Genomic DNA, 26,060 nt, shown 5'->3' with positions numbered 1-26,060 from the left:
AGTCGCCAGCAGAGACCCAGGAGCAGAGCAGAGGGGCTCAGGCACACACACCTGTGCACACGGGGCACCCGCAGAGCCACCCCGGCAGACAGGGAGGGTGCAGGGAGGGATGGCTCGGCCCCTGGGTCCCTGCTGTCCCCGGGTGGGCGGCAAGGAGGGCACTGGGGCAGGGGAGCTCCTGGGTAACCCGGCCCTCGCCCTGCAGCCTACCCCACACCCCCCACGACCCGGCCCGTGACCTTCATCCCGCCCATCACCAGCTACCCCCACATGAGCTGTAAGTGGACGCCTCCCGCTGCTGGCCGGGGCATGGGTGTTTGCCAGGTCTGGGGGTGAAGCCGGCTCAGCCTGGGCAGCCGGCTGGCCCCAGGCTTCTGCCGCAGGCGGCTGGGGGTGGGGCCCAGGCAGCTGGGCAGGGGCCCATCATCCACTCCCTGCAGCCCGGACCCTGGCGCACAACGGCCGGGTGTGCAGCACCTGGGGCGACTTCCACTACAAGACCTTCGACGGCGCCGTCTTCCGCTTCCCGGGCCTCTGCAACTACGTGTTCTCGGCGCACTGCGGCGGCGCCTACGAGGACTTCAACGTGCAGCTGCGCCGCGGCCTGGCGGGCGCCCAGCCCACGGTCACCCGCGTGGTCCTCAGGGCCCAGGGGCTGCTACTGGAGCTCACCAACGCCTCCGTCCTCATGGACGGACAGCGGTGAGCTGGGCCCGGCCGTCCTCGGGTGGGGCTGGGGTCCCTGGGGGCAGGGAGGGGAGGGCCCTGCCCAGGCACAGCCCCCGTTCCCGCACGCACAGGGTGGACCTGCCCCTCAGCCGAGCCGGCCTCCTGGTGGAGCGCAGCAGCCACTACGTCAAGGTCAGCCTCCGGCCGGTCCTGACCCTCCTGTGGAATGAGGAGGACAGCGTCCTGGTGAGGACCCCCTGGCCCCCGCCCCAGCTTCAGGGCCCCCCACAGGAGGGCTGGGCGGGCCCGGGGGACAGGGGGCAGAGGCGCTGATGCCACCCTGCCCCCAGCTGGAGCTGGACCCCAAGTACGCAAACCAGACCTGTGGCCTCTGCGGGGACTTCAACGGGCTCCCGGCTGCCAGCGAGTTCTACGCCCACAGTGAGCGCTGCCTGTTGGGGACCATGGCTGAGCATCCCCAGCCGAGGGCCAGGCGGCCCCCGGGAGGCTGGGAGGCGATGCCGGGGTCTTGGCACGGGCCAAGGGATGCCCTGGGGCGGCCATGCGGAGCGCTCTCTCTGTCGGCCAGGTGCCAGGCTGAACCCTCTGCAGTTCGGGAACCTGCAGAAGCTGGACGGTCCCACCGAGCAGTGCGAGGACCCCCTGCCCTCGCCAGCCCCCAGCTGCACAGACGAGGTGAGCCTTTTCCTCCGCAGGGCACGGGCAGCTGGGGACAGTGGCAGGGCCGTGGGCAGCTGGTGCTGAGGTTTGAGGACAATGGCCCGGCCCTGGTCCGGCTGAGGACCTGTACTGGAAGGTGGCGCCCGGGTGCAGGGGAGGGAGGCAGACAAGGCTGGCTCCCACCAGCGGGCAGGACGGGAGTGGGAACAGGGCCACTGGTGGGCCTGCAAGTGTGTAGCCCGTGTGTGCCTCCTGCTCCCCTGCCCGGCTGTGGAGCAAATGCGTGCCCCACCCACCTGCGCAGGCTGGGCCCCGGGGCGGGCCGGGGGGACGCTCAGGGAGCCCAGAGCAAGATGCTCCTCTTGTGAACCGGGAGGGCCCCCCTTGGAAATGACACCGAAGCTCCAGGACCCCGGAGGCCAGCAGAACCCCTGAGCCGTCAACCCAGACGTGAAGGAGACCCCAGCAGGACCGGGGCAGGGGCTGCCCACAGCCAGCTGGCGGGGGTCTGGGGAGGGAGACCATTCCCCAGCAAGCGGCTTGGAGTCCGCCCCCCACTCCAAGCTGCCTCCCGGAGGCGGGGCCTACAGCAGGGGCCAGTGAGCCCTGGAGCTCCAGAGCAGGGAGGGAGGGAGTCCCGGGCCGAAGGTCACTTCCCCAGCGCCAAGCAGAACCCTGGGCAAGTTCACAGTGGTCTCACAGAACAGCGGGTGGCGGCCGGGTGGGTGAGGGATGGGAGAACCCTGAGACGGACTGAGCAGGTGCAGGGTGCCCAGCCTCGCTGTGCTCCCCAGGGGGACATCTGCCGCCGCACCCTGCTGGGCCCCGCCTTCGCTGAGTGCAACACCCTGGTGGACGCCGACGTGTACGTGACCGCCTGTGCCCAGGACCTGTGCCGCTGCCCCACCTGCCCGTGTGCCACCTTCGCCGAGTACTCGCGCCAGTGCGCCCACGCCGGGGGCCAGCCACAGAACTGGAGGCTCCCCGACCTCTGCCGTGAGCGCCCCACCTCTAGGATCTGGGCTGGTGGTCGCACGGGATCCTCCAAGGAAAGGGGTGGGGGGAGCCAACTGGGGACCACAGCGAGAGAGGGGGCTATGGGGAGACCGAGGGGGAGGCTCAGGGCCTGGAGGCACTCAGGGGTCCTGCCAGGCCCAAAGAGAACATCCGGTCACCCCAGAACCTCAGGCAGGAGTGGGATCTCCTGGGGGCAGCCAGGAGACAGCAGGCGTGGGGCCCCGGGGCAAGCTCTGCCTCCCTGGTTGCAGCCCGGACGTGCCCCCTCAACACGCAGCCCCAGGAGTGCGGCTCGCCCTGCACCGACACCTGCTCCAACCCCCAGCACGCGCAGCTCTGCGAGGACCACTGCACGGACGGCTGCTTCTGCCCCGCAGGCAGGTCCCCTCCACCGCTGCCTCCGGGGTCACCTGTGACGGGCAATCCCGGCCTGGGCCAGGGGGCCCAGAGCAGACCCGTCCTCACTCAGGGGCTAGGGTGGATGGGGGTGGAGGAGTCAGTGGCCCCCAGGAGCTCGGTGTTTGCACAAAGCAGGTGGGGCCAGGGCAGGGCGGCGCCCTGGGGGCTTCCCAGAGGCAGGCAGCAGGGGCTGCACACCCTGGGCAGGGGACCCCGCTCTGCCTCCATGGCCCCCTCCCCCGCCCCCAGGTACCGTTCTGGATGACATCACGCACTCCGGCTGCCTGCGCCTGGAGCAGTGCCCCTGCGCCCACGGCGGCCGCACCTACGCCCCCGGGGACTCATTCACAACCAGCTGCCGCTCCTGGTGGGTCCCCACAGCCTCTGCCCAGGGCAGGGCGGGCGCCCCTCGCCCACGCCCCGCCGGCTCACCGCCTCCCCCACCCCCAGCACCTGCTCCGGGGGCCTGTGGCAGTGTCAGGATTTGCCGTGCCCGGGCACCTGCTCCGTGAGGGGGGGCTCGCACATCTCCACCTACGACGAGAAGCTGTACGACGTGTACGGCGACTGCAGCTACGTCCTGTCCAAGGTGCACCTGCGGGCAGGGTCTGCGGGCCTCCCAGGGACCCTCCACTCTCCTATGTCCCTGGGGAAGGGGCCCATCCCCCACCACGACCCCACGGAGGGGCTGAAAGGGAAGCCCGGGGGCCCCCACTTCACGAGCCCCGCCCCCCTTCCGGCAGCCATGTGCTGACAGCTCCTTCACCGTGCTGGCCGAGCTGCGCAAGTGTGGTCTGACGGACAGCGAGACCTGCCTGAAGACGGTGACAGTCAGCCTGCACGGTGGCGATACGGTGAGTGCCACCCGGGCCTGGGCCCTGTACTGGGAGCCTCCGGGTGGGGGCGGGGAGCGGGCAGCCAGTGGCCCTGGGTCAGCAGCTCCCTCAGCCACGCGGCGAGGCGCTGACCTGTGCCCCTCTCCCCAGACCATCCGGATCCAGGCTGGCGGGGGAGTGTTCGTGAACTCCATCTACACCCAGCTGCCCGTGTCCGCAGGTGTGTGGCTGCCCACCGCGGGCGGGCCCAGCGCCGAGCCTGGCCGGTTCTAGGCTCCTCACCTGCGATGCCAGGCCGATGTGGGGAGCTGGTGCCTGTGGGCCCGGCCCCGCCCTCTCAGGAGGGGTCAGTGCGGCTGGCCGTGGGCTGGGGGCTCCGGCCACGCTCCGCGGGGTGGCCTGGCTGGGTGACGCTGCCTTCCTCCGCAGCCAACATCACCATGTTCAGGCCCTCCTCCTTCTTCATCGTGGTGCACACGGGCCTGGGGCTGCAGCTGCAGGTGCAGCTCGTGCCCCTCATGCAGCTGTTCCTCCGGCTGGACCCCGCCCACCGCGGCCAGATGTGTGGTGAGGCCCGCTCGGGGCTTGGGGGCCGGGGCTGCAGGTGGGGGCTGGGGGGCCCTCCCAGAACAGGCCGTACCTGCTCTGGCTCCGCCCCCGTCAGGGCCTGTCCAAACTGGTTGGGAGGCAGACCCTGGGGAGGTCTCTGGCTGGCTGTGCACGGCAGTGCCTGGAGTGGGGGCTGGGCTGAGGGTCCGTGATGCATCCCGGCCCCCAGGCCTCTGCGGGAACTTCAACCAGAACCAGGCTGATGACTTCGCGGCCCTCAGCGGCGTGGTGGAGGGCACGGGTGCCGCCTTTGCCAACACCTGGAGGACCCAGGCCACCTGCCCAGATGCCAAGAACAGCATCGAGGACCCCTGCTCGCTCAGCGTGGAGAACGGTACTGCGGCCTTGGGGACCCCTGGGGTGGGCTCTGGAGGAGCACAGGCACGCGGTGGGAGCCCTGCCTTCGAGCTGACCCTCCCCCCGGCTCGGTCCTCTACCCACAGAGAACTATGCCCAGCACTGGTGCTCGCGGCTGATCGACCCCGCCGGTGCCTTTGCGTCCTGCCACTCCACGGTCAACCCCGCGCCCTTCCACTCGGTGAGAGACGGACACAGCCGGGGGGCGTGGGGAAGGAGGACAGAGCTCAGGGAGACCCCCGGTAGGCTCTGGGTTGGGGGCTTCCTGGAGATGCCGTACAAGCCGTGGACTTGTGGCCGACGAGGCCCAGGGCACACCTGGTCCCTCCTGGCCGCTCCTGGCTGCTCCTGACCCGTGGCGGTGGCCGGCAGCCCTTGGTTTGTGGCTGTATTGCTCCAATCTCAGCCGCCACCTGCACACGGCCGCTGGGGTCCTGTAAGCCCCACCCCCCAGCCTAGTCGCACAAAGGCCACGTTTCCACGTGGGTCCCTCTCAGGCAAGAGAGTCAGGACCCAGCATGGCGCTTGGCTCAGAGCCCCTAGACAGCCCCAGGAGTGCATATCTCCAGGTGGCAAAGTCAGGCCCCTCCTCCCAGCCCTCCCACCGCCTCGGGCCCCTCCCCAGTCCCACCCCATGCCCATCACCCGTGGCCCCCACAGCAGCCCAGCCAGAGCCCACCTCACAGGCAAGCTGGGGGGACGCTCCCCTGGACCTGGCCTTCCAGCCGCCCCCACCCAGCCTGCCCCAGGGCCTCTGGCTCCACCCCTAACACAAAGCCTTTGAGTGGCTCCTCCCTGGGGTTGGGGGCAGGGCCTCAGGCCCTCGGTGGGCTGGGCTCCCTGATGGCCGCACGCCCCGCCCCCCAGAACTGCCTGTTCGACACCTGCAACTGTGAGAAGACTGAGGACTGCCTGTGCGCGGCCCTGGCCTCCTACGTGCACGCCTGCGCTGCCAAGGGCGTGCTGCTCCGCGGCTGGCGGGACGGCGTCTGCAGTGAGTGTGCCGCGAGCCGCACACCCTCCCCGGGCTGGGGTGGCCCCCGCTGCAGCCTCAGGCTCCGCTGGGGGGTTGGAGCAGGCGTGCGCTTCCTTGTCTGGTGCCTGCCGTCCCGTCTCAGCTGGGAACACCGAGGCCCGGGTGGGTAAGGGCTGACCCGCGTCCTGTCCCACTCACCACAGCCAAGTACATGAGCAGCTGCCCCAAGTCCCAGAGCTATGCGTATGTGGTAGACACCTGCCAGCCCACCTGCCGCGCCCTGAGCGAGCCCGACCTCACCTGCGGCGTCAGCTTCGTGCCCGTGGACGGCTGCACCTGCCCCGAGGGCACCTTCCTGGACGACGCGGGTGCTTGTGTGCCTGCCCAGGAGTGCCCCTGCTACTTCCACGGCCTCGTGATGGCTGCCGGAGAGGTGGTGCATGACAATGGTGCCGTGTGGTACGGACGGGCCCACGCTGCGGGCGGGTGCTGGACACAGGGGGGCCAGGCTGGGGTGGGCAGGCTGGGGAGCGGGCACCCCGTCACCCGGCCGTGAGACTGCTCCAAGGGCCCTAGGACCCACTGAGAAGCAGGGGTGAGTGTTGAGCTCGGGGCCTCCTGTGGGCCAGGAGGGGTGAGCCCCTGCCCCTGCGCCCAGCGGCCTCTCGCCCCCCCGGCCCCAAGCCTTCCCAGGACTCAGGGCCATTGCAGCGGCCAGTGCACAAGGCTGGGAGGCCCAGGGCTTGGCAGGGGCAGGGGGGCCCAGAGGCGAGGTCTTGGGCGGGGCAGCAGCCCACCTCTGCTGATCCGTCTCTCACAGCTCGTGCGCCAGTGGGGAGCTGAGCTGCCTGGGGACCCTGTTGCAGAACAGCGTGGGTAAGACCCCCGCCCCCCCCCCCACGGCTGTGCCAGGGACAGGAGGGGCCGGCAGCCTCGGGGCCCTCACCTGGGCCCCTCCCACGTGCGCTGCCTCCCCAGGCTGCGTGGCTCCCATGGTGTACCTGGACTGTGCCAATTCCTCGGCCGGCACGCAGGGGGCCGAGTGCCTCAGGAGCTGCCACACACTGGACGTGGACTGCGTGAGTCTCCCCGGGCACGGCGCCCTGTGCGGGGAGGGGGACGCAGCCAAGGGTGCTCCCCCCGGGCCAGGGGTCTGCTCCATCCTGGCGTCGCTGGGTGGGAGTCCCTGACCAGGCTGCCCATGCCCACAGTTCAGCACGCACTGCGTGTCCGGCTGTGTGTGTCCTCTGGGACTGGTGTCGGATGGACGCGGTGGCTGCGTGGCCGAGGAGGACTGCCCCTGTCTGCACAACGAGGCCGCCTACAAGCCCGGCGAGACCATCCGCGTGGGCTGTAACACCTGGTGGGTCCAGGGGGGCCCTCAGCCCTAGGGGCAGGCAGGCTGGGTCGGCCTCAGGGAGCAGCACAAGACCCACCGGGGCGACCCCAGGTGCCCCATCCTGGAAGGTGCCTGGGCGGCTCGCTGCTCCCAGCAGCACGGGGGCGCCAGGTGTCCGGCCCCTCCACACGGGGTGGTCTCGGGGGTGTGCACCGGCACGGGCCTGGGGCAAGGGGCCTTGGAGGAGAGATCCCCCTGTGAGCAGGCCCCACCCGCCCCCACAGCACCTGCAGGAACCGCAGGTGGGAGTGCAGCCAGAGGCCCTGCCTGGGCACGTGCGTGTCCTACGGGGACGGCCACTTCATCACCTTCGACGGCGAGCGCTACAGCTTCGAAGGCACCTGCGAGTACACCCTAGCCCAGGTGCGTGCCCTCCCCCTGCCTCCGCTGAGGGCCGGCAGGCTCGGGCGCCCTGACCAGCGCCCGCCTCTTCGTGTCCCAGGACTACTGTGGGGGCAACGTCAGCACGGACGGCACCTTCCGCGTCGTCACCGAGAACGTCCCCTGTGGGACGACGGGGACCGCCTGCTCCAAGGCCATCAAGCTCTTCGTGGAGGTGCGTGGAGAAAGTCCGCGAGGCAGCCTCACCCCGACCCTGGGCTCCCTCGTCTCCTCCTGTGGCTGCCACAGCGGGCGGCCACTGCCCGGGATTCTCGGGACAGACGCCTGCTCCCTCGCCGTCCCAGACGCCGGTCTGAGTCCACTGCCGGCAGGGCCCGGCCCCCTGCAGAGCCCTCCTTGCCTCTCCCAGTGCCTGCTGGCTCCAGGCATGCTTGGACTGGGGCTCCGTCTTCAGGGGGCTGCCCCTCGGTGGGTCTGTCTCCCACGGGGAGCCAGTCCTTGGATTCAGGGTCCACCCACTCAAGACCCCTCACCTGACCCCACTGGCAAAGACCCTGTTCCCAGGAAGACCCCAGGCTCCGGGGTCGGGGTTAGAAGGCTCATGGATCTTTTCTGTGGGGTGCCATTCTCCTCGCCACCCACTTCCAGTGATCGGGGGCTCAGAGAGCAGAGCTGCCGGCTAGGGGCCGTCCCCCTGAGGGTGGCAGCAGGGGTCTGAGTGTGGGAGCACCGTGGTGCAGGCTCCCCAGCCCCTCGGCCAGCAGCTCTGGCGTGCCTCTTTCTGCTCAGCCTCTGCCGTTTCACTGGGAGTCTTGTGAGCCTGGCCCAGCCCTAAGGCCAGCCTCTCGCCCACGAGTCCCTGGGTGCCTGTGGCCCCTTCCAGGAGGGGCGCTCCCGGGCCCCTCTGAGGGCCCACGGGGTCGACTTCCAGCCCCGGCGCCTGCAGCTGCCCCTCGTGTGTGCCCCTGCAGGGCCATGAGCTGCTCCTGCAGGAGGGGACATTCAAGGTGGTGGAGAGGGCATTGGCCAGGGACCCGCCCTACAGGGTCCGTCACATGGGCCTCTTCCTGGTCATCGAGACCCGCCGCGGGCTGGTGGTGGCCTGGGACCGGAAGACCAGCGTGTTCATCTGGCTGCACCAGGATTATAAGGTGGGGATGGGCTCCTGCTCCTGGACCTGGCTGCTGGGGGCCTGGCCTCCACTGGAAAAACGCAGGTTGAGTGAGGCCATGCGCATGGCAGCTTCCTAAAGGGTGTCGGGGCACCAGGCTCCGCTCCCAGCCTCACAGATGGGTGAGGGCGTTCTATGACCTGGCAGGCCCCCTCCTATCCCGCTGTACACCCCAGGACCCACTTCATACTTTGTCCCCTGCAAGCTCACAGGGGCACTGCCTGTTCCTCAGACAGTGGCCTCCTGCCGTGGCCCCTCCTGTGGCCTCCCTTGCCCCTCCTGTGGCCTCTCCGCTGTGGTCCCTCCTGTGGCCTCCCCATGGTATTCCCCATGGTCCCTCCTGTGGCCTCCCCGCGGCCCCAGGCCCCAGGGCCCATCAGTCTCCGCGCTTCGCAGGGCAGGGTCTGTGGCCTGTGCGGGAACTTCGACGACAACGCCATGAACGACTTCACCACGCGGAGCCAGTCAGTGGTGGGCGACGCGCTGGAGTTCGGGAACAGCTGGAAGTTCTCGCCGTCCTGCCCGGACGCGCCGGCACCCAGGGACTCCTGCACTGCCAACCCCTACCGCAAGTCCTGGGCCCAGAAGCAGTGCAGCATCATCCACAGCGCCACCTTCGCTGCCTGCCGCTCCCAGGTGGGGCTGGGGCTGGGGCTGGCAGAGACCGGGGCTGCCCCTCTCTCCTCGGTGGGAGCTGGGGCTGGCCAGGCCTGGGCACATGGCAGGCCCCCGGGGACAGCCCTGACCATAGCCTGTAGCTATGCACCTGGTTCTAGGCCTCCAAGGCCTGAGCAGGGTCTCCCACCAGGCCAGCCAGCACCTGAACTCCTTGTCCCCAACATGCAGCTGTCTCTGGGTTTTCTGGCGGGGCCCTGGGGCACAGCCTTAGCCATGGCTCTCAGGAGGGGCTGCCCATCCCTGGGGGCCATAGGCCTGCCCAGTCCCCAGCACCAACAGGTCAGAAGCAGGCGCTCCTGCAGCCCAGCTGGGGAGAGACCAGCCCTAAGCAGGCTCCTGCTATTTTAACAAAGATTTGGGGGCATACTGGGGGGCGGGGCTCTTTTCTCGATCAGGGCCTCTGGTCAGCAGTGGCCGGGCAGGGCAGCTCCTGACGAAGCAGTGGCAGCCAGGGTGCCTTTGCTTGTGCCGGGAGCCCCAGCCGCTCTTGGTAGCTCGTCCTGCCGGGCCGGGGGTGGGCGCCCTCCCGGCAACCTTGCTGGGGGCACCGGGCAGGTCCTTAGGGTCTTCCCAGGTTTCACTCAGCTTCCGATGGTGGCAGAAGTGAGAACGTGGGTCCACTCTGGGTCTCCACCTGGGAGCCCTCCCCGAGGCCCCCACACAGGTGGCTCTCGTGGTCGGGACGGGGTCGGCCACAGGGTCTGGCTCAGTGAGACACTGCTGTCCTGCGCGGCTCAGAGCACATGCACTGGGCACTCCAAGGACCCGCACACTCTGGCTGCTGGACTCAACACAGAGCACTGGGTCAGGCCTGCCCACGGAGCTCACTTTCCAGGGACGTCAGCGGGCGAGGTGGTGCAGCCCAGGATGGTCAGAGAAGCACTCAGTGCAGAGGGCCCAGGGGCTGCTTCCAGGGCACCATGCAGACGTGGAGGCCAAGGTGGGACAGAGGCCAGCATGGCTGGAGGAGCTGCACAGGGGCGTGTGGCAAGCACAGAGCTAGGCAAGTGCCCAGATAGGCAGGAACACAGGTGGGGCGGAAAGGCAGTGCCGGCAGCAGATCCTGTTTGGGATGCTCAGGTTTCTCCCAGCCCCAGGGTCAGCAGCTCAGATGGCTGGTGTCGGGGTCTGGCAAGCAAATGGCCCTGAGGACTCACTCAGCGCTGTCCCCCGGGATCTTGCTGAGCCACACCTTGGCCACTCTGCCCCAGGTCGACTCCACCAAGTACTACGAGGCCTGCGTGCAGGACGCCTGCGCCTGTGACTCGGGCGGCGACTGCGAGTGCTTCTGCACGGCCGTGGCCGCCTACGCCCAGGCCTGCCACGAGGTGGGCGTGTGCGTGTCCTGGAGGAGCCCGGACGTGTGCCGTGAGTGGGGCGCTGTCCGTGGTGCTGAAGGGCGGAGCCAGCAGGGTGGCGGGAGGGTGGGTGGGACTGCTGTGATATCCTGAGTCCTGGGGACCGCTGTGTGAGTACACGCAGACAGCCAGCATGTGTGTGGGTGTGCTCACACACACGTGTCCACGTCCAGTCTCTGCAAAATGGACAAGCCACTGAGAGGCAAGATGGCTCCTTGTGGCAGGGGAAGACCCTGGGGACACCAGGGGGTGGCGGCAGGTGCCCGCTCAGCTGTGCTCTCTGTCCCCTAGCCCTGTTCTGTGACTACTACAACTCCCAAGGCCAGTGTGAGTGGCACTATGAGCCATGCGGGGCTCCCTGCCTGAGGACCTGCCGGAACCCCACAGGCCAATGCCTGGTGGACCTGCCTGGCCTGGAAGGTGAGGGGCTGCCCTGGGGCGTGGCGAGGGCTCTCATGGGCCTTCGCTACTGGTGGAGGAGGGGAGGTCGGTGCCCGGGGCAGCCCCGGCCACCTGCCCTGAGAGGGCTGAGGCCCCAGCGGGTGCCCATGCCTGCCCCAGGCTGCTACCCTAAGTGCCCGCCCAGCGAGCCCTTCTTCAGCGAGGACCAGATGAAGTGCGTGGCCCAGTGTGGCTGCTATGACCAGGACGTACACTACTATGACATTGGTGAGAGGGTCCCCACGGTGGAGAACTGCCAGAGCTGGTGAGTAGGCGGTGGGGGCTGAGGGGGGCAGGGTGGGCAGGGGGCCACCTTCCAAGTGCCCAGCTCTCCTCTCCTCCCCCAGTAACTGCACCGCTGGCGGCCTGCAGTGCGTGCACAGCCTCGCAGGTGAGAAGGGTGGTGGGTGGACTTGGGGTGGGGCTGGGGGCTGGGAGGCCCTGAGTGAGCCGGCGTCTGCCTGCCCCCAGCCTGCGCGTGCAGCTACGAGGGCAGGACCTACCGCTACGGGGACATCATCTACAACACGACGGACGGGCTTGGCGCCTGTCTGATCGCCGTCTGCGGGGACAACGGCACCATATCACGGCGGGCAGTGGGCTGTCCTGGGGTCTCAACCACAGCACCCTTCACCTTCACCACCACCCCCGCCCCTCCCTCCACAACAAGTAAGCCCCCCACCCGCCACGGGCTCTACCTGGGATGAGGGAGGATCCAGACAGAGAACACAGGTGGCCCAGACACGGACCACACCCTGGTCCACCCCGCTCCGCCTGGGGGGTCCATGGCCCCCTAAAACTTTCCCAGGCTCCATCCTGCCCCTTAGCGTGGGCCCCTCTCAGCTGGCGTTCCCAAAACCAGGCTCCGCCAGCAGCAACCCTGAGTCCCAGGGCAGGCCCTGGAGGGTCCCCTGAACCCACAGAGGAACAAGCTCCATCCCCCAGGGAAGGGGTGGTCTGTCCCCAGCCTCCTGGGGGCCTGGAGAGGCCCAGTGGGGGCTGAAGGACCCTTCCACGCTCCCACAGGCTCCGTCCCCACGGCGTCCACCGTGTGCGTCCGCCAGGTCTGCCACTGGTCCAGCTGGTATGATGGAGGCCGTCCAGAGCCTGGGCTGGGAGGGGGTGACTTTGAGACGTTTGCAAACCTGAGACAGAGAGGGTACCAGGTGTGCTGGGCCCCGGCTGACATCGAGTGCCGTGCACAGCAACTGCCCAGCACCCCCCTGGAGCAGCTGGGCCAGAGGGTGGACTGCGACCTGGCCCGGGGGCTGACCTGCTTCAACAGTGAGCAGAGCCCCCCGCTGTGCCACAACTACGAGCTGCGCGTGCTGTGCTGCGACCACCTCCCCTGCGGCCCCTCCTCCAATGGCACAACCCAGCCTCCGCCCACCCTGAGCCCCTCAACCCCAGAGACGGCATCCCCTGGGTCCCTGTCCACGCCCACCCAGACCTCAGCAGTGGAGACCACCCCGCCGGCGACAAGCTCCCAGACCACGTCCACTTTGCACACCACGGGGGTCACGCACGCTGTGAGCACCTGTCGGCCCCGCTGCCAGTGGACGGGGTGGCTGGACGTGGACTACCCCAAGTCTGAGGACGTGGGAGGGGACGTGGAGACCTACGAGAACATCCGGGCTGCGGGGCTAGACATGTGTGAGCAGCCGCAGGACATAGAGTGTGAGGCCGAGAACTACCCCCAGCAGCCCCTGGAGCAGCTGGGCCAGCGCGTGCACTGCGATGTGCGTGTCGGCCTGGTGTGTCGCAACCAGGAGCAGGAGGGGCTGTTCCGCATGTGCTACAACTACAGGATCCGCGTGCTGTGCTGCGGGGTCAGCCACTGCGGGGCTCGGCCCACCACGGCCACCTCGGCCCCCACGGCCAGCACGGCCCCCACGGCCAGCACAGCCACCACTGCCACCACAGCGACCACGGCCAGCACAGCCACCACTGCCACCACAGCCCCCACGGCCACCACAGCCACCACGGCCACCACAGCCACCATGGCCACCTCGGCCCCCACGGCCAGCACTACCAGCACAGCCACCACGGCCACCACAGCCACCACTGCCAGCACAGCTACCACGGCCACCACAGCACCCACAGCCACCACAGTCAGCACAGGCCCCATGGCCAGCACAGCCACTACGGTCACCACGGTCACCACAGCTACCACAGTCACCATAGCCACCACGGCCAGCACAGCCCCCACGGCCACCACAGCCACCACGGCCAGCACAGCCCCCACGGCCACCACAGCCACCATGACCAGCACAGCCACCATGGCCCACACAGCTACCACAGCCTCCACAGCCCCCACGGCCCCCACAGCTACCACAGGTCCCACGGTCAGCACAGCCAGTACAGCCACCACAGCCCCCACAGCCACCACAGGTCCCACAGCTACCACCACTACCACAGGTCCCATGGTCAGCACAGCCAGCACGGCCCCCACAGCTACCACAGCCAGCACAGCCACCACAGCCACCACAGCCACCACTGCCAGCACAGCCACCATGGCCACCTCGGCCCCCACGGCCAGCACTACCAGCACAGCCACCACGGCCACCACAGCACCCACAGCCACCACAGCCACCACGGCCCCCACAGCTACCACAGGTCCCATGGTCAGCACAGCCAGTACAGCCACCACGGCCCCCACAGCCACCACAGGTCCCACAGCTACCACCACTACCACAGGTCCCACGGTCAGCACAGCCAGCACGGCCCCCACAGCTACCACAGCCAGCACAGCCACCACGGCCCCCACGGCCCCCACAGCTACCACAGGTCCCACAGTCAGCACAGCCACCTCAGCCAGCACAGCCACCACAGGCCAGACAGCCAGCACGACAACCACGGGAACCACAGCTACCACAGCCAGCACAGGCCCCACAGCCACCACGGCCACCATGGCCACCACAGCCCTCACAGCCAGCACAGGCCCCACAGCCACCACAGCCACCACAGGCCAGACAGCCAGCACGACAACCACGGGAACCACAGCCCCCACAGCCAGCACAGGCCCCACAGCCACCACGGCCACCATGGCCACCACTGCCAGCACAGCTACCACGGCCACCACAGCCCTCACAGCCAGCACAGTCCCCATGACCTCCCTGGCCACCCAAACTCCGTCCCTAAGGCCTAAGCCAGTGAGCAGCCCAGGAAGCACCTGGGCTCCCTCAGCCGTCACCACAACCACACCCTACATCTCGGAAGGACCAACTTCCTCTGGCCACACGAAAACCCTTGTCACGGCCACCACGGGAAGCCCCACAATTCCTCCAGGCTCCACAGAAACCAGCACACCAGGAGGGCCCACATCAAGCTTTCTGACCCGCACAACCTTCTCCGGGACCACCCTGGGATCCAGCACTCAGAGCAGCCAGCAGCCACCCACACCAGCCTACACAACCATGCCGACTTCCCCAACTGTCCCAGCGACAGGAACACGGACAAGTGGAGCCAGCACCGAGCCCAAAGAGACTCAGACCATGAGCCTGACGCAGACGACACGCACACGCCCACCACCCACCTCCCACGTGGAGACACAAACAGCACTGGGCAGCACGACAGAAGCCTCCACCAGCAAAGGCGTAACCCGCTGCCAACCCCGCTGCCAGTGGACGGGGTGGCTGGACGTGGACTACCCCAAGTCTGAGGACGTGGGAGGGGACGTGGAGACCTACGAGAACATCCGGGCTGCGGGGCTAGACGTGTGTGAGCAGCCGCAGGACATAGAGTGTGAGGCTGAGAACTACCCCCAGCAGCCCCTGGAGCAGCTGGGCCAGCGCGTGCACTGCGATGTGCGTGTCGGCCTGGTGTGTCGCAACCAGGAGCAGGAGGGGCTGTTCCGCGTGTGCTACAACTACAGGATCCGCGTGCTGTGCTGCGGGGTCAGCCACTGCGGGGCTCGGCCCACCACGGCCACCTCGGCCCCCACGGCCAGCACGGCCCCCACGGCCAGCACAGCCACCACTGCCACCACAGCGACCACGGCCAGCACAGCCACCACTGCCACCACAGCCCCCACGGCCACCACAGCCACCACTGCCAGCACAGCCACCATGGCCACCTCGGCCCCCACGGCCAGCACTACCAGCACAGCCACCACAGCCACCACAGCCACCACTGCCAGCACAGCTACCACGGCCACCACAGCACCCACAGCCACCACAGTCAGCACAGGCCCCATGGCCAGCACAGCCACCACAGCCACCACTGCCAGCACAGCTACCACAGTCACCACAGCCACCACGGCCAGCACAGCCCCCACCGCCACCACAGCCACCATGACCAGCACAGCCACCACGGCCCACACAGCTACCACAGCCCCCACAGCCCCCACGGCCCCCACAGCTACCACAGGTCCCACGGTCAGCACAGCCAGCACAGCCACCACGGCCCCCACAGCCAGCACAGCCACCACGGCCACCACAGCTACCACAGCCAGCACAGCCACCACGGCCACCACAGCCACCACTGCCACCACAGCCACCATGGCCACCTCGGCCCCCACGGCCAGCACTACCAGCACAGCCACCACGGCCACCACAGCACCCACAGCCACCACAGCTACCACAGGCCCCACAGCTACCACAGTCAGCACAGGCCCCACAGCCAGCACGGCCACTAGAGCCACCATGGCCAGCACAGCCACCATGGCCACCTCGGCCCCCACGGCCAGCACTACCAGCACAGCCACCACGGCCACCACAGCACCCACAGCCACCATGGCCACCAAAGCCACTACGATCACCACAGCCACCATGGCCACCACAGCCACTACGGTCACCACAGCCACCACAGTCAGCACAGCCACCATGGCCACCTCGGCCCCCACGGCCAGCACTACCAGCACGGCCACCACAGCACCCACAGCTACCACAGCTACCACAGGCCCCACGGCCACCACAGCCACCATAGCCAGCACAGTCACCACGGCCACCACAGCACCCATGGCCAGCACAGCCAGCACAGCCACCACAGCACCCACGGCCACCACAGCCAGCACAGCCACCATGGCCAGCACAGCCACCACGGCCACCTCAGCACCCACGGCCACCACGGCCACCACAGCCACCACAGCCAGCACAGTCACGACGGCCACCTCGGCCAGCACTACCAGCACGGCCACCACAGCCACCACAGCACCCACGGCCACCACAGCCAGCACAGGCCCCACGGCCACCACAACCACCATAGCCAGCACAGGCCCCACGGCCAGCACAGGCCCCACGGCCACCACGGCCAGCACAGGCCCCACGGCCACCACGGCCAGCACAGGCCCCATGTCCAGCACAGCCCCCACAGCCCCCACAGCCAGCACAGCCACCACAGCACCCACAGCCACCACAGCCAGCACAGCCACCATGGCCACCTCAGTCCCCACGGCCACCACTGCCAGCACAGCCACCACGGCCAGCACAGCCACCACGGCCACCTCAGCCCCCACGGTCACCACAGCCCCCATGTCCAGCACAGCCACCACAGCTAGCATGGCCACTACAGCCACCACATCCACCACAGGTCCCACTGCCACCACGGTCACCATGATCAGCACAGCCACCACGGCCAGCACAGCCACCACGGCCCCCACAGCTACCACAGGCCCCACAGCCACCACGGCCCCCACAGCTACCACAGGCCCCATAGCCACCACAGGCCCCACAGCTACCACAGGCCCCATAGCCACCACGGCCCCCACAGCTACCACAGGCCCCATAGCCACCACAGGCCCCACAGCTACCACAGGCCCCACAGCCACCACAGCCACCACGGTCACCATGATCAGCACAGCCACCATGGCCAGCACAGCCACCACGGCCCCCACAGCTACCACAGCTACCACAGGTCCCACGGTCAGCACAGGCACCATGGCCCCCACAGCTACCGCAGGTCCCACGGCCAGCACAGGCACCACAGCCAGCATAGCCACCACGGCCAGCACAGCCACCACGGCCAGCACAGCCACCACAGGCCCCACGGCCAGCACAGGCACCACGGCCACAATGGCCACTACCAGTGTGGCACAGACAACACACACACGCCTGCCGTCCACACTGCACGTGAAGACCAGCACATGGACACAGACAACACAAGGCAGCACGGCAGCAGCCACCACCAGCTGCCAGCCCCGCTGCCAGTGGACGGAGTGGTTTGACGCGGACTACCCAGTTTCAGGCGTTGTGGGTGGGGACATGGAGACCTACGAGAACATCAGGGCTGCCGGGGGCAAGATGTGCCCAGTGCCAGAGAAGATTGAGTGCCGGGCGGAGAACTACCCCGAGGTCAGCATCGACCAGATCGGGCAGGTGCTCAGCTGCAGCCTGGAGGCCGGGCTCATCTGCAGGAATGAAGACCAGAAGGGCAGGTTCAACATGTGCTTCAACTACAATGTGCGCGTGCTCTGCTGTGACGACTACAGCCACTGCCCCAATAGTCTGGCCACCACAACCACCACGGCAACCACGCACTCAGGGCCCACGCGCACCAGCAACACGAACGCCACCACGGCGACGCCCACTGCACAGACCACAACAGCCAGCTCAGCCCCAGCTACCGCACACCTGGTAACGTCCAGCATTCCTACCACACTAGAATCTCCACACACCACTCCAGCGCTGACCACCAGCATGATCAGCTCCATCACACACTCCTCCTCCAGCACAGGGACTGCTCAGAGCTCCCCGGTGCTGACCACCAAGGCCACCTCATCTACAGCCACCAGATCCACAGTGCCACCCTCCTCCACTCTGTTGACTAGGCCTACATCATCAGCACTGACCACCAAGAATACTTCATCTGTAGCCACAAGATCCACAGTAACCACATCCCACACCGTGGTAACAGTCACCCCATCAGTGCTGACCACCACCACGTCACCTGAGACCACGGGATCCACAGTGCCCCATACCTCCACTCTAGTGACTCTCCCACAGTCCTCAGCGTTGACCACGATGGCCACTTCATCTATACCCACAGGATCCACAGTGCCTCCCTCTTCCACTGTGGTCACTGAACCCACATCTTCAGCGCTGACCACCACAGCCACTTCAACTATACCCACGGGATCTACACTGTCCCCCTCTTCCACTGTGGTCACTGTCCCCACGTCTTCAGCAATGAACACCACAGCAACTTCATCTACAGCCACTGGGTCCACAGGGCCCCCTGCTACCACTAAGGTCACCATCCCCAAATCCTCAGCGCCGACCACCATGGCCACCTCAGCTACAGCCACGGGATCCACAGTGCCTCCCTCTTCCACTGTGGCCACTGAACCCACGTCTTCAGCACTGACCACCACGGCCACTTCATCTACAGCCACAGGATCTACAATGCCTCCCTCTTCCACTGTGGTCACTGTACCCACGTCTTCAGCGCTGACCACCACGGCCACTTCATCTATAGCCACAGGATCCACACTGCCTCCCTCTTCCACTGTGGCCACTGTACCCACGTCTTCAGCACTGACCACCACGGCCACTTCATCTATACCCACAGGATCCACAGTGCCTCCCTCTTCCACTGTGGTCACTGAACACACGTCTTCAGGGTTGACCACCACGGCCACTTCATCTACAGCCACAGGATCCACAGTGCCTCTCTCTTCCACTGTGGCCACTGTACCCACGTCTTCAGCGTTGACCACCACAGCCACTTCATCAACAGCCCCAGGATCAACTGTTCCTCCCTCTTCCACTGTGGTCACTGTACCCACGTCTTCAGCACTGACCACCACGGCCACTTCATCTACAGCCACTGGGTCCACAGTGCCTCCCTCTTCCACAATGGTCACTGAACACACATCTTCAGCGTTGACCACCACGGCCACTTCATCTACAGCCACAGGATCCACACTGCCTCCCTCTTCCACTGTGGCCACTGTACCCACGTCTTCAGCACTGACCACCACGGCCACTTCATCTACAGCCACAGGATCTACAATGCCTCCCTCTTCCACTGTGGTCACTGTACCCACGTCTTCAGCGCTGACCACCACGGCCACTTCATCTATAGCCACAGGATCCACACTGCCTCCCTCTTCCACTGTGGCCACTGTACCCACGTCTTCAGCACTGACCACCACGGCCACTTCATCTGTACCCACAGGATCCACACTGCCTCCCTCTTCCACTGTGGCCACTGTACCCACGTCTTCAGCACTGACCACCACGGCCACTTCATCTATACCCACAGGATCCACAGTGCCTCCCTCTTCCACTGTGGTCACTGTCCCCACCTCTTCAGCATTAACCACCACGGCCACTTCATCTACAGCCACAGGATCCACAGTGCCTCTCTCTTCCACTGTGGCCACTGTACCCACGTCTTCAGCGTTGACCACCACGGCCACTTCATCAACAGCCCCAGGATCAACTGTTCCTCCCTCTTCCACTGTGGTCACTGTACCCACGTCTTCAGCACTGACCACCACGGCCACTTCATCTACAGCCACTGGGTCCACAGTGCCTCCCTCTTCCACAATGGTCACTGAACACACATCTTCAGCGTTGACCACCACGACCACTTCATCTACAGCCACAGGCTCCACACTGCCTCCCTCTTCCACTGTAGCCACTGTACCCACGTCTTCAGCACTGACCACCACGGCCACTTCATCTACAGCCACAGGATCTACAATGCCTCCCTCTTCCACTGTGGTCACTGTACCCACGTCTTCAGCGCTGACCACCACGGCCACTTCATCTATAGCCACAGGATCCACACTGCCTCCCTCTTCCACTGTGGCCACCGTACCCACGTCTTCAGCGCTGACCACCACGACAACTTCATCTGTACCCACAGGATCCACAGTGCTTCCCTCTTCCATTGTGGTCACTGTACCTACGTCTTCAGCACTGACCACCACGGCCACTTCATCTATACCCACAGGATCCACAGTGCCTCCCTCTTCCACTGTGGTCACTGAACACACGTCTTCAGCGCTGACCACCATGGCCACTTCATCTACAGCCACAGGATCCACAGTGCCTCTCTCTTCCACTGTGGCCACTGTACCCACGTCTTCAGCGCTGACCACCACAGCCACTTCATCTATACCCACAGGATCCACAGTGCCTCCCTCTTCCACTGTGGCCACTGTACCCACGTCTTCAGCGCTGACCACCATGGCCACTTCATCTACAGCCACAGGATCCACAGTGCCTCTCTCTTCCACAATGGTCACTGTCCCCACCTCTTCAGCGTTGACCACCACGGCCATCTCAGCTATACCCACAGGATCCACAGTGCCTCCCTCATCCACTGTGATCACTGTACCCACGTCTCCAGAGCTGACCACCACAGCAACTTCATCTATACCCACAGGATCCACACTGCCTCCCTCTTCCACTGTGGCCACTGTACCCACGTCTTCAGCACTGACCACCACGGCCACTTCATCTACAGCCACAGGATCTACAATGCCTCCCTCTTCCACTGTGGTCACTGTACCCACATCTTCAGCGCTGACCACCACGGCCACTTCATCTATAGCCACAGGATCCACAGTGCCTCCCACTTCCACTCTGGTCACTGTCCCCACGTCTTCAGCATTGACCACCACAGAAACTTCATCTACAGCCACTGGGTCCACAGTGCCCCCTGCTACAACTGTGGTCACCATTCCCAAATCCTCAGCACTGTCCACCATGGCCACCTCATCTATACCCACAGGATCCACAGTGCCTCCCTCTTCCACTCTGGTCACTGTACCCACGTCTTCAACGCTGACCACCACAGCCACTTCATCTATAGCCACAGGATCCACACTGCCTCCCTCTTCCACTGTGGCCACTGTACCCACGTCTTCAGCACTGACCACCATGGCCACTTCATCTACACCCACGGAATCCACAGTGTCTCCCTCTTCCTCAGTGGTCATTGTCTCCACATCCTCAGCACTATCCAGCACGGCCACTTCAACTACAGCCACAGGACCCACAGTGCCTCCCTCTTCCACTGTGTTCACTGTGCCCACATCTTCAGCACTGTCTACCACGGCCACTTCATCTGAGCCCACTGGATCCACAGTGTCCACTTCTTCCATCCCGGAGACCACCTACACATCCCCAGCCCTGACCACTAGGGCCAGCACTCCTGCAACCTCTCCCAGCAGCCAGCTGACCTTCAGTGTGTCCCCCATGTCTACTGAGGGCCCCTCCAGCGTCAGGCCCTCCACCTCACCCAGCTCACCCCACTCGCCAGTCCCCTGCCTGTGCTGGGTGCATGGACATCCATTCTCACCAGGTAAGTGGGCCAGGCTGTGTGGTCTGTCTGCCATGAGTGCCTCACCCTCTTGCCTGATTCCTGGCTGGCAGCGGGGGTGTCTGGGCCCTCAATGGTCTTTTTCTTCACAGGGGACGTCATATACAACAAGACCGACAGAGCAGGCTGCCACTTCTATGCCACCTGCAGCCAGCAGTGTGACATCGTCCGCTTCCAAGACTCCTGCACCTCACCTGCACCCACTGTGTCCTCGCGCCCACCGCCTCCGTCCCCATCACCCCCTGGCTGTGACAACGCCATCCCTCCGCGACAGGTACACCCACCTGTCCCTCCACCTCCCTGTGCGACAGGCATGGCTCTGGGCCACAGGGCACATTCAGGCTCGTGTCAGGGACCCTTCCCCTTTGAGTCAAGGGGTGCACAGGTTCTGGGGTCTGGGTCATCAGGGGGTGCTGGTGAGCCTGGAGGCTCAGGACAGGGGGACCTGAGGCTGTGGCCAGGGCAGGGCTAGGGAGCTGGAGCTGCACTCTGTGAGCAGTGCACAGGTCCTCCAGCCCAGGTGAGAGCCGAGCTGTCCCTACCCAGGTGAACGAGTCCTGGACCCTGGAGAACTGCACGGTGGCCAAGTGTGAGGGCAACAACCACGTCATCCTTCTGGGGCGGAAGCCTGTCGCCAATATCACCTGTGCCAACGGGCAGCTGCCCATCCAAGTGTGGGACCCCAGCCAGCCCTGCGAGTACCACCAGGAGTGCGAGTGTGAGTGGGCGGCGGGGGGCCATCGGGGCAGCTGTCGCTGTCCGAGCCAGCGCCTGGGGCTGCCCGGCTCGCTGTGTGCATGGCCACCACTGGGGGTGGGGTGCAGGCAGTGCATCTGCAGGCCAGGCTCCAGGGAGAGCTAAGGATGGGAGCTGCTGCCCAGCTGGTTCTTGAGCACACGGGACACTCTAGCGAGCGACTGTGCCCCAGGCTCACGGTGCCCCCTCACCGTCCCAGAATGAGGCTGACTCCACAGCTCCCTGCAGAGGCCCAGGGCAGCGTCCTCCCTGCCTCTCCCAGTGCCCGAGGGCTCCAGGCATCCTTGGCTCCGTCTCCACCTGTCTTCAGGGGGCTGCCCCTTGGTGGTTCTGGCTCCCTTCTGTCTGCTGCGGGAACCCAGTCTTTGGATTCAGGGTCCACACACTCAAGACCCCTCACTTGACCCCATCCACAAAGACCCTGTTCCCAGGAAGACCCAAGGTTCTGGGGTGGACAGAGACGCCCACTTGTAGATGAGGCCAAGGGGCTCTCGGGGGCGACATGGCACAGGAGGTAGCCATCCCCAGCCTGCGCCTGGATGTCCCGCAGGCTCCTGCAGTGCGTGGGGCAATGCCCACTATCTGACCTTTGACGGCACCGCCTACTCCTTCTCCGGCACCTGTACCTACGTGGTCATGAAAGAGATCCACCCTCGCCAAGGGGACCTGAGCATCTACCTTAACAACCACTTCTGCAGGGCCCCCGGGGCCACCCACTGCTCCCGCGCCCTCATCGTCCACTACAAGTCCATGGACATCATCCTCACCACCAGGACTACTGCCAGCGGGAGGGAGGAGAGCCTGGTAAGTCCGTGTAACGCAGACCCAGGGGCCAGTGCGGCCTCTGTGCCGGGGCCCCCTCTGCCCGAGCACGCCTAGTGTACCCAACATGGCTCTTGGAGACCCAGGGCCCCGGAGAAGGGAGCCCCAGTGCTCAGGAGGCAGAGCCCCCAGAGGCAGCCCCCACTGCTGCCCAGCCCTGCCCTGCTTACTCATCTCCTGGACACCCCCAGATCCTGCTTAACCAAAAGCGGATGAGCAGAGGCTTCCACGAGGACGGCGTGAGCGTGTCTGTGGGGGCGGCCACGACCATGCGCATTGACATCCCCGCCATCGGCGTGAGCATCACCTTCGACGGGCACCTCTTCCAGGTCCAGCTGCCCTACAGCCGCTTCAGCCACAACACAGAGGGCCTGTGTGGTAAGTGGACCAGCTGTCTGCTCCACCCTGCCCAGGGTCACCTGCAATATCGCCTCCCAGGGCTGGGGCACCCCCAGCAATGGGCACAGCAGCAGGAGGGGGACATCAGCGGCCCCACACGATCCTGCCTCTCACCGCCCAGGCACCTGCACCAACAGCCGGACGGACGACTGCCGCCGGCCAGATGGGACCATGGCCTCCTCGTGCCGGGACATGGCCAAGACCTGGCTGGTCCCCAGCAACAGCACAGAGGGCTGCTGGTCTCCAACCAGCCCGGCCCCGAGCACCAGCACCCAGCACCCAGTGTCCAGCCCGGCCCCGAGCACCAGCACCCAGCACCCAGTGTCCAGTGTTACCCCGACCAGCCTGGTCCCAGGCACCAGCACCCAGCACCCAGTGTCCAGTGTTACCCCGACCAGCCTGGCCCCAGGCACCAGCACTCAGCACCCAGTGTCCAGCCCGGCCCCAGGCACCAGCACCCAGCACCCAGTGTCCAGTGTTACCCCGACCAGCCTGGTCCCAGGCACCAGCACCCAGTACCCAGTGTCCAGCCCGGCCCCAGGCACCAGCACCCAGCACACAGCATCCAGCCCAGCCCCAGGTACCAGCACCCAGCACCCGGTGTCCAGCTCAGCCCCAGGTACCAGCACCCAGCACCCGGTGTCCAGCCCGGCCCCAGGCACCAGCACCCAGCACCCGGTGTCCAGTGTGACCCCGACCAGCCTGGCCCCAGGCACCAGCACCCAGCACCCGGTGTCCAGCCTGGCCCCGAGCACCAGCACCCAGCACCCAGTGTCAAGCCCAGCCCCAGGTACCAGCACCCAGCACCCGGTGTCCAGCTCAGCCCCAGGCACCAGCACCCAGCACCCAGTGTCCAGCCCAACCCCAGGCACCAGCACCCAGCACCCAGCATCTAGCCCAGCCCCAGGCACCAGCACCCAGCACCCAGTGTCCAGCCCAACCCCAGGCACCAGCACTCAGCACCCAGTGTCCAGTGTGACCCCGACCAGCCTGGCCCCAGGCACCAGCACCCAGCACCCAGCATCTAGCCCAGCCCCAGGCACCAGCACCCAGCACCCAGTGTCCAGCCCGGCCCCAGGCACCAGCACCCAGCACCCAGTGTCCAGTGTGACCCCGACCAGCCTGGCCCCAGGCACCAGCACCCAGCACCCAGCATCTAGCCCAGCCCCAGGCACCAGCACCCAGCACCCAGTGTCCAGCCCGGCCCCAGGCACCAGCACCCAGCACCCAGTGTCCAGTGTGACCCCGACCAGCCCAGCCCCAGGCACCAGCACCCAGCACCCAGTGTCTAGCCCAACCCCAGGCACCAGCACTCAGCACCCAGTGTCCAGTGTGACCCCAACCAGCCTGGCCCCAGGCACCAGCACCCAGCACCCAGCATCTAGCCCGGCCCCAGGCACCAGCACCCAGCACCCAGTGTCCAGCCCGGCCCCAGGCACCAGCACCCAGCACACAGTGTCCAGCTCAGCCCCAGGCACCAGCACCCAGCACCCAGTGTCCAGCCCGGCCCCAGGCACCAGCACCCAGCACCCGGTGTCCAGGGTGACCCCGACCAGCCTGGCTCCAGGCACCAGCACCCAGCACCCGGTGTCCAGCTCAGCCCCAGGCACCAGCACCCAGCACCCGGTGTCCAGTGTGACCCCGACCAGCCTGGCTCCAGGCACCAGCACCCAGCACCCGGTGTCCAGCTCAGCCCCAGGCACCAGCACCCAGCACCCGGTGTCCAGTGTGACCCCGACCAGCCTGGCTCCAGGCACCAGCACCCAGCACCCGGTGTCCAGCTCAGCCCCAGGCACCAGCACCCAGCACCCAGTGTCCAGTGTGACCCCGACCAGCCTGGTCCCAGGCACCAGCACCCAGCACACAGTGTCCAGTGTGACCCCGACCAGCCTGACTCCAGGCACCAGCACCCAGCACCCAGTGTCCAGTGTGACCCCGACCAGCCTGGTCCCAGGCACCAGCACCCAGCACCCGGTGTCCAGCTCAGCCCCAGGCACCAGCACCCAGCACCCGGTGTCCAGCCCAGCCCCGGGCACCAGCACCCAGCACCCAGTGTCCAGTGTGACCCCGACCAGCCTGGCTCCAGGCACCAGCACCCAGTACCCGGTGTCCAGCCCGGCCCCAGGCACCAGCACCCAGCACCCAGTGTCTAGTGTGACCCCGACCAGCCTGGCTCCAGGCACCAGCACCCAGTACCCGGTGTCCAGCCCGGCCCCAGGCACCAGCACCCAGCACCCAGTGTCTAGTGTGACCCCGACCAGCGTGGCTCCAGGCACCAGCACCCAGCAGCTGGTGTCCAGCCCGTCCACCTCCAGCCCCTGCCCCCCAGCGCCCCTCTGCGAGCTGCTGCTGGGCCCGTAAGTCCTCGAGTGTGGGTGTGGCACTGCCTGCCTGGGCCCGGCCTGGCCTCTGCTGGGAACTGACCTCCTGGTGCCCTCAGGGTCTTTGCCGAGTGCCACGGCCTCATCCCGCCCGGCCCGTTCTTCACCGCCTGTGTCAGCGACAGCTGCTGGCCCGGCAGCCAGCCCGGCCTGCCCTGCCAGAGCCTGGAGGCCTACGCGGGGCTGTGCCGTGCCCGAGGCGTGTGCAGCGACTGGCGCAATGCCACCGGCGGGCTGTGCGGTGAGTCACGGGCAGCCCGGGGCTCTGCTGTCCTTGGCCCGTCTGACCGCCGCCTCTGCCCACAGACCTGCCCTGCCGGCCGCCCAAGGTGTACCAGCCGTGTGGCCCCGTGCAGCCCGTGTCCTGCGACTCCAGGTGAGCGTGGGCGCCCAGGCCTGCCTAGAGGAGCCCCTGCCAACCCCGGGCCTCTGTCCGTCCATCTGCCTGCCTCTCCCCTGGGGCCACCCGTCCCCGGGGGGACCGGTGGTCCCAGGCC

The 26,060-nt window shown here is 66.8% G+C and overlaps 1 protein-coding gene across 1 annotated transcript in view; it reads left to right on the top strand.

The window, feature by feature from the left end:
• The window catches only part of MUC5B (mucin 5B, oligomeric mucus/gel-forming), a 31,291-nt gene that overhangs the window by 1,870 nt on the left and 3,361 nt on the right, over positions 1–26,060 (top strand). The window contains exons 3-40 of the mRNA XM_062198511.1: positions 206–277; positions 441–702; positions 801–915; positions 1,020–1,110; positions 1,259–1,365; positions 2,145–2,346; positions 2,619–2,744; positions 3,016–3,133; positions 3,217–3,355; positions 3,510–3,620; positions 3,753–3,822; positions 4,032–4,169; positions 4,381–4,545; positions 4,655–4,749; positions 5,436–5,562; positions 5,748–6,003; positions 6,365–6,420; positions 6,523–6,623; positions 6,756–6,907; positions 7,168–7,306; positions 7,386–7,499; positions 8,257–8,436; positions 8,853–9,092; positions 10,346–10,502; positions 10,784–10,912; positions 11,054–11,198; positions 11,281–11,324; positions 11,405–11,602; positions 11,960–21,187; positions 21,298–21,479; positions 21,752–21,923; positions 22,512–22,765; positions 22,975–23,161; positions 23,304–23,476; positions 23,752–23,762; positions 25,498–25,539; positions 25,623–25,804; positions 25,870–25,939. Coding sequence (XP_062054495.1) covers positions 206–277; positions 441–702; positions 801–915; positions 1,020–1,110; positions 1,259–1,365; positions 2,145–2,346; positions 2,619–2,744; positions 3,016–3,133; positions 3,217–3,355; positions 3,510–3,620; positions 3,753–3,822; positions 4,032–4,169; positions 4,381–4,545; positions 4,655–4,749; positions 5,436–5,562; positions 5,748–6,003; positions 6,365–6,420; positions 6,523–6,623; positions 6,756–6,907; positions 7,168–7,306; positions 7,386–7,499; positions 8,257–8,436; positions 8,853–9,092; positions 10,346–10,502; positions 10,784–10,912; positions 11,054–11,198; positions 11,281–11,324; positions 11,405–11,602; positions 11,960–21,187; positions 21,298–21,479; positions 21,752–21,923; positions 22,512–22,765; positions 22,975–23,161; positions 23,304–23,476; positions 23,752–23,762; positions 25,498–25,539; positions 25,623–25,804; positions 25,870–25,939 — 14,350 coding nt within the window. The remainder of the gene's footprint in view (positions 1–205; positions 278–440; positions 703–800; positions 916–1,019; positions 1,111–1,258; positions 1,366–2,144; positions 2,347–2,618; positions 2,745–3,015; positions 3,134–3,216; positions 3,356–3,509; positions 3,621–3,752; positions 3,823–4,031; positions 4,170–4,380; positions 4,546–4,654; positions 4,750–5,435; positions 5,563–5,747; positions 6,004–6,364; positions 6,421–6,522; positions 6,624–6,755; positions 6,908–7,167; positions 7,307–7,385; positions 7,500–8,256; positions 8,437–8,852; positions 9,093–10,345; positions 10,503–10,783; positions 10,913–11,053; positions 11,199–11,280; positions 11,325–11,404; positions 11,603–11,959; positions 21,188–21,297; positions 21,480–21,751; positions 21,924–22,511; positions 22,766–22,974; positions 23,162–23,303; positions 23,477–23,751; positions 23,763–25,497; positions 25,540–25,622; positions 25,805–25,869; positions 25,940–26,060) is intronic.

This window comes from Lepus europaeus, chromosome 7, assembly GCF_033115175.1.
Source record: "Lepus europaeus isolate LE1 chromosome 7, mLepTim1.pri, whole genome shotgun sequence".
In the NCBI taxonomy this organism is placed as follows: Eukaryota; Metazoa; Chordata; class Mammalia; order Lagomorpha; family Leporidae; genus Lepus; species Lepus europaeus.
This window is presented reverse-complemented; position numbering and strand designations above follow the sequence as displayed.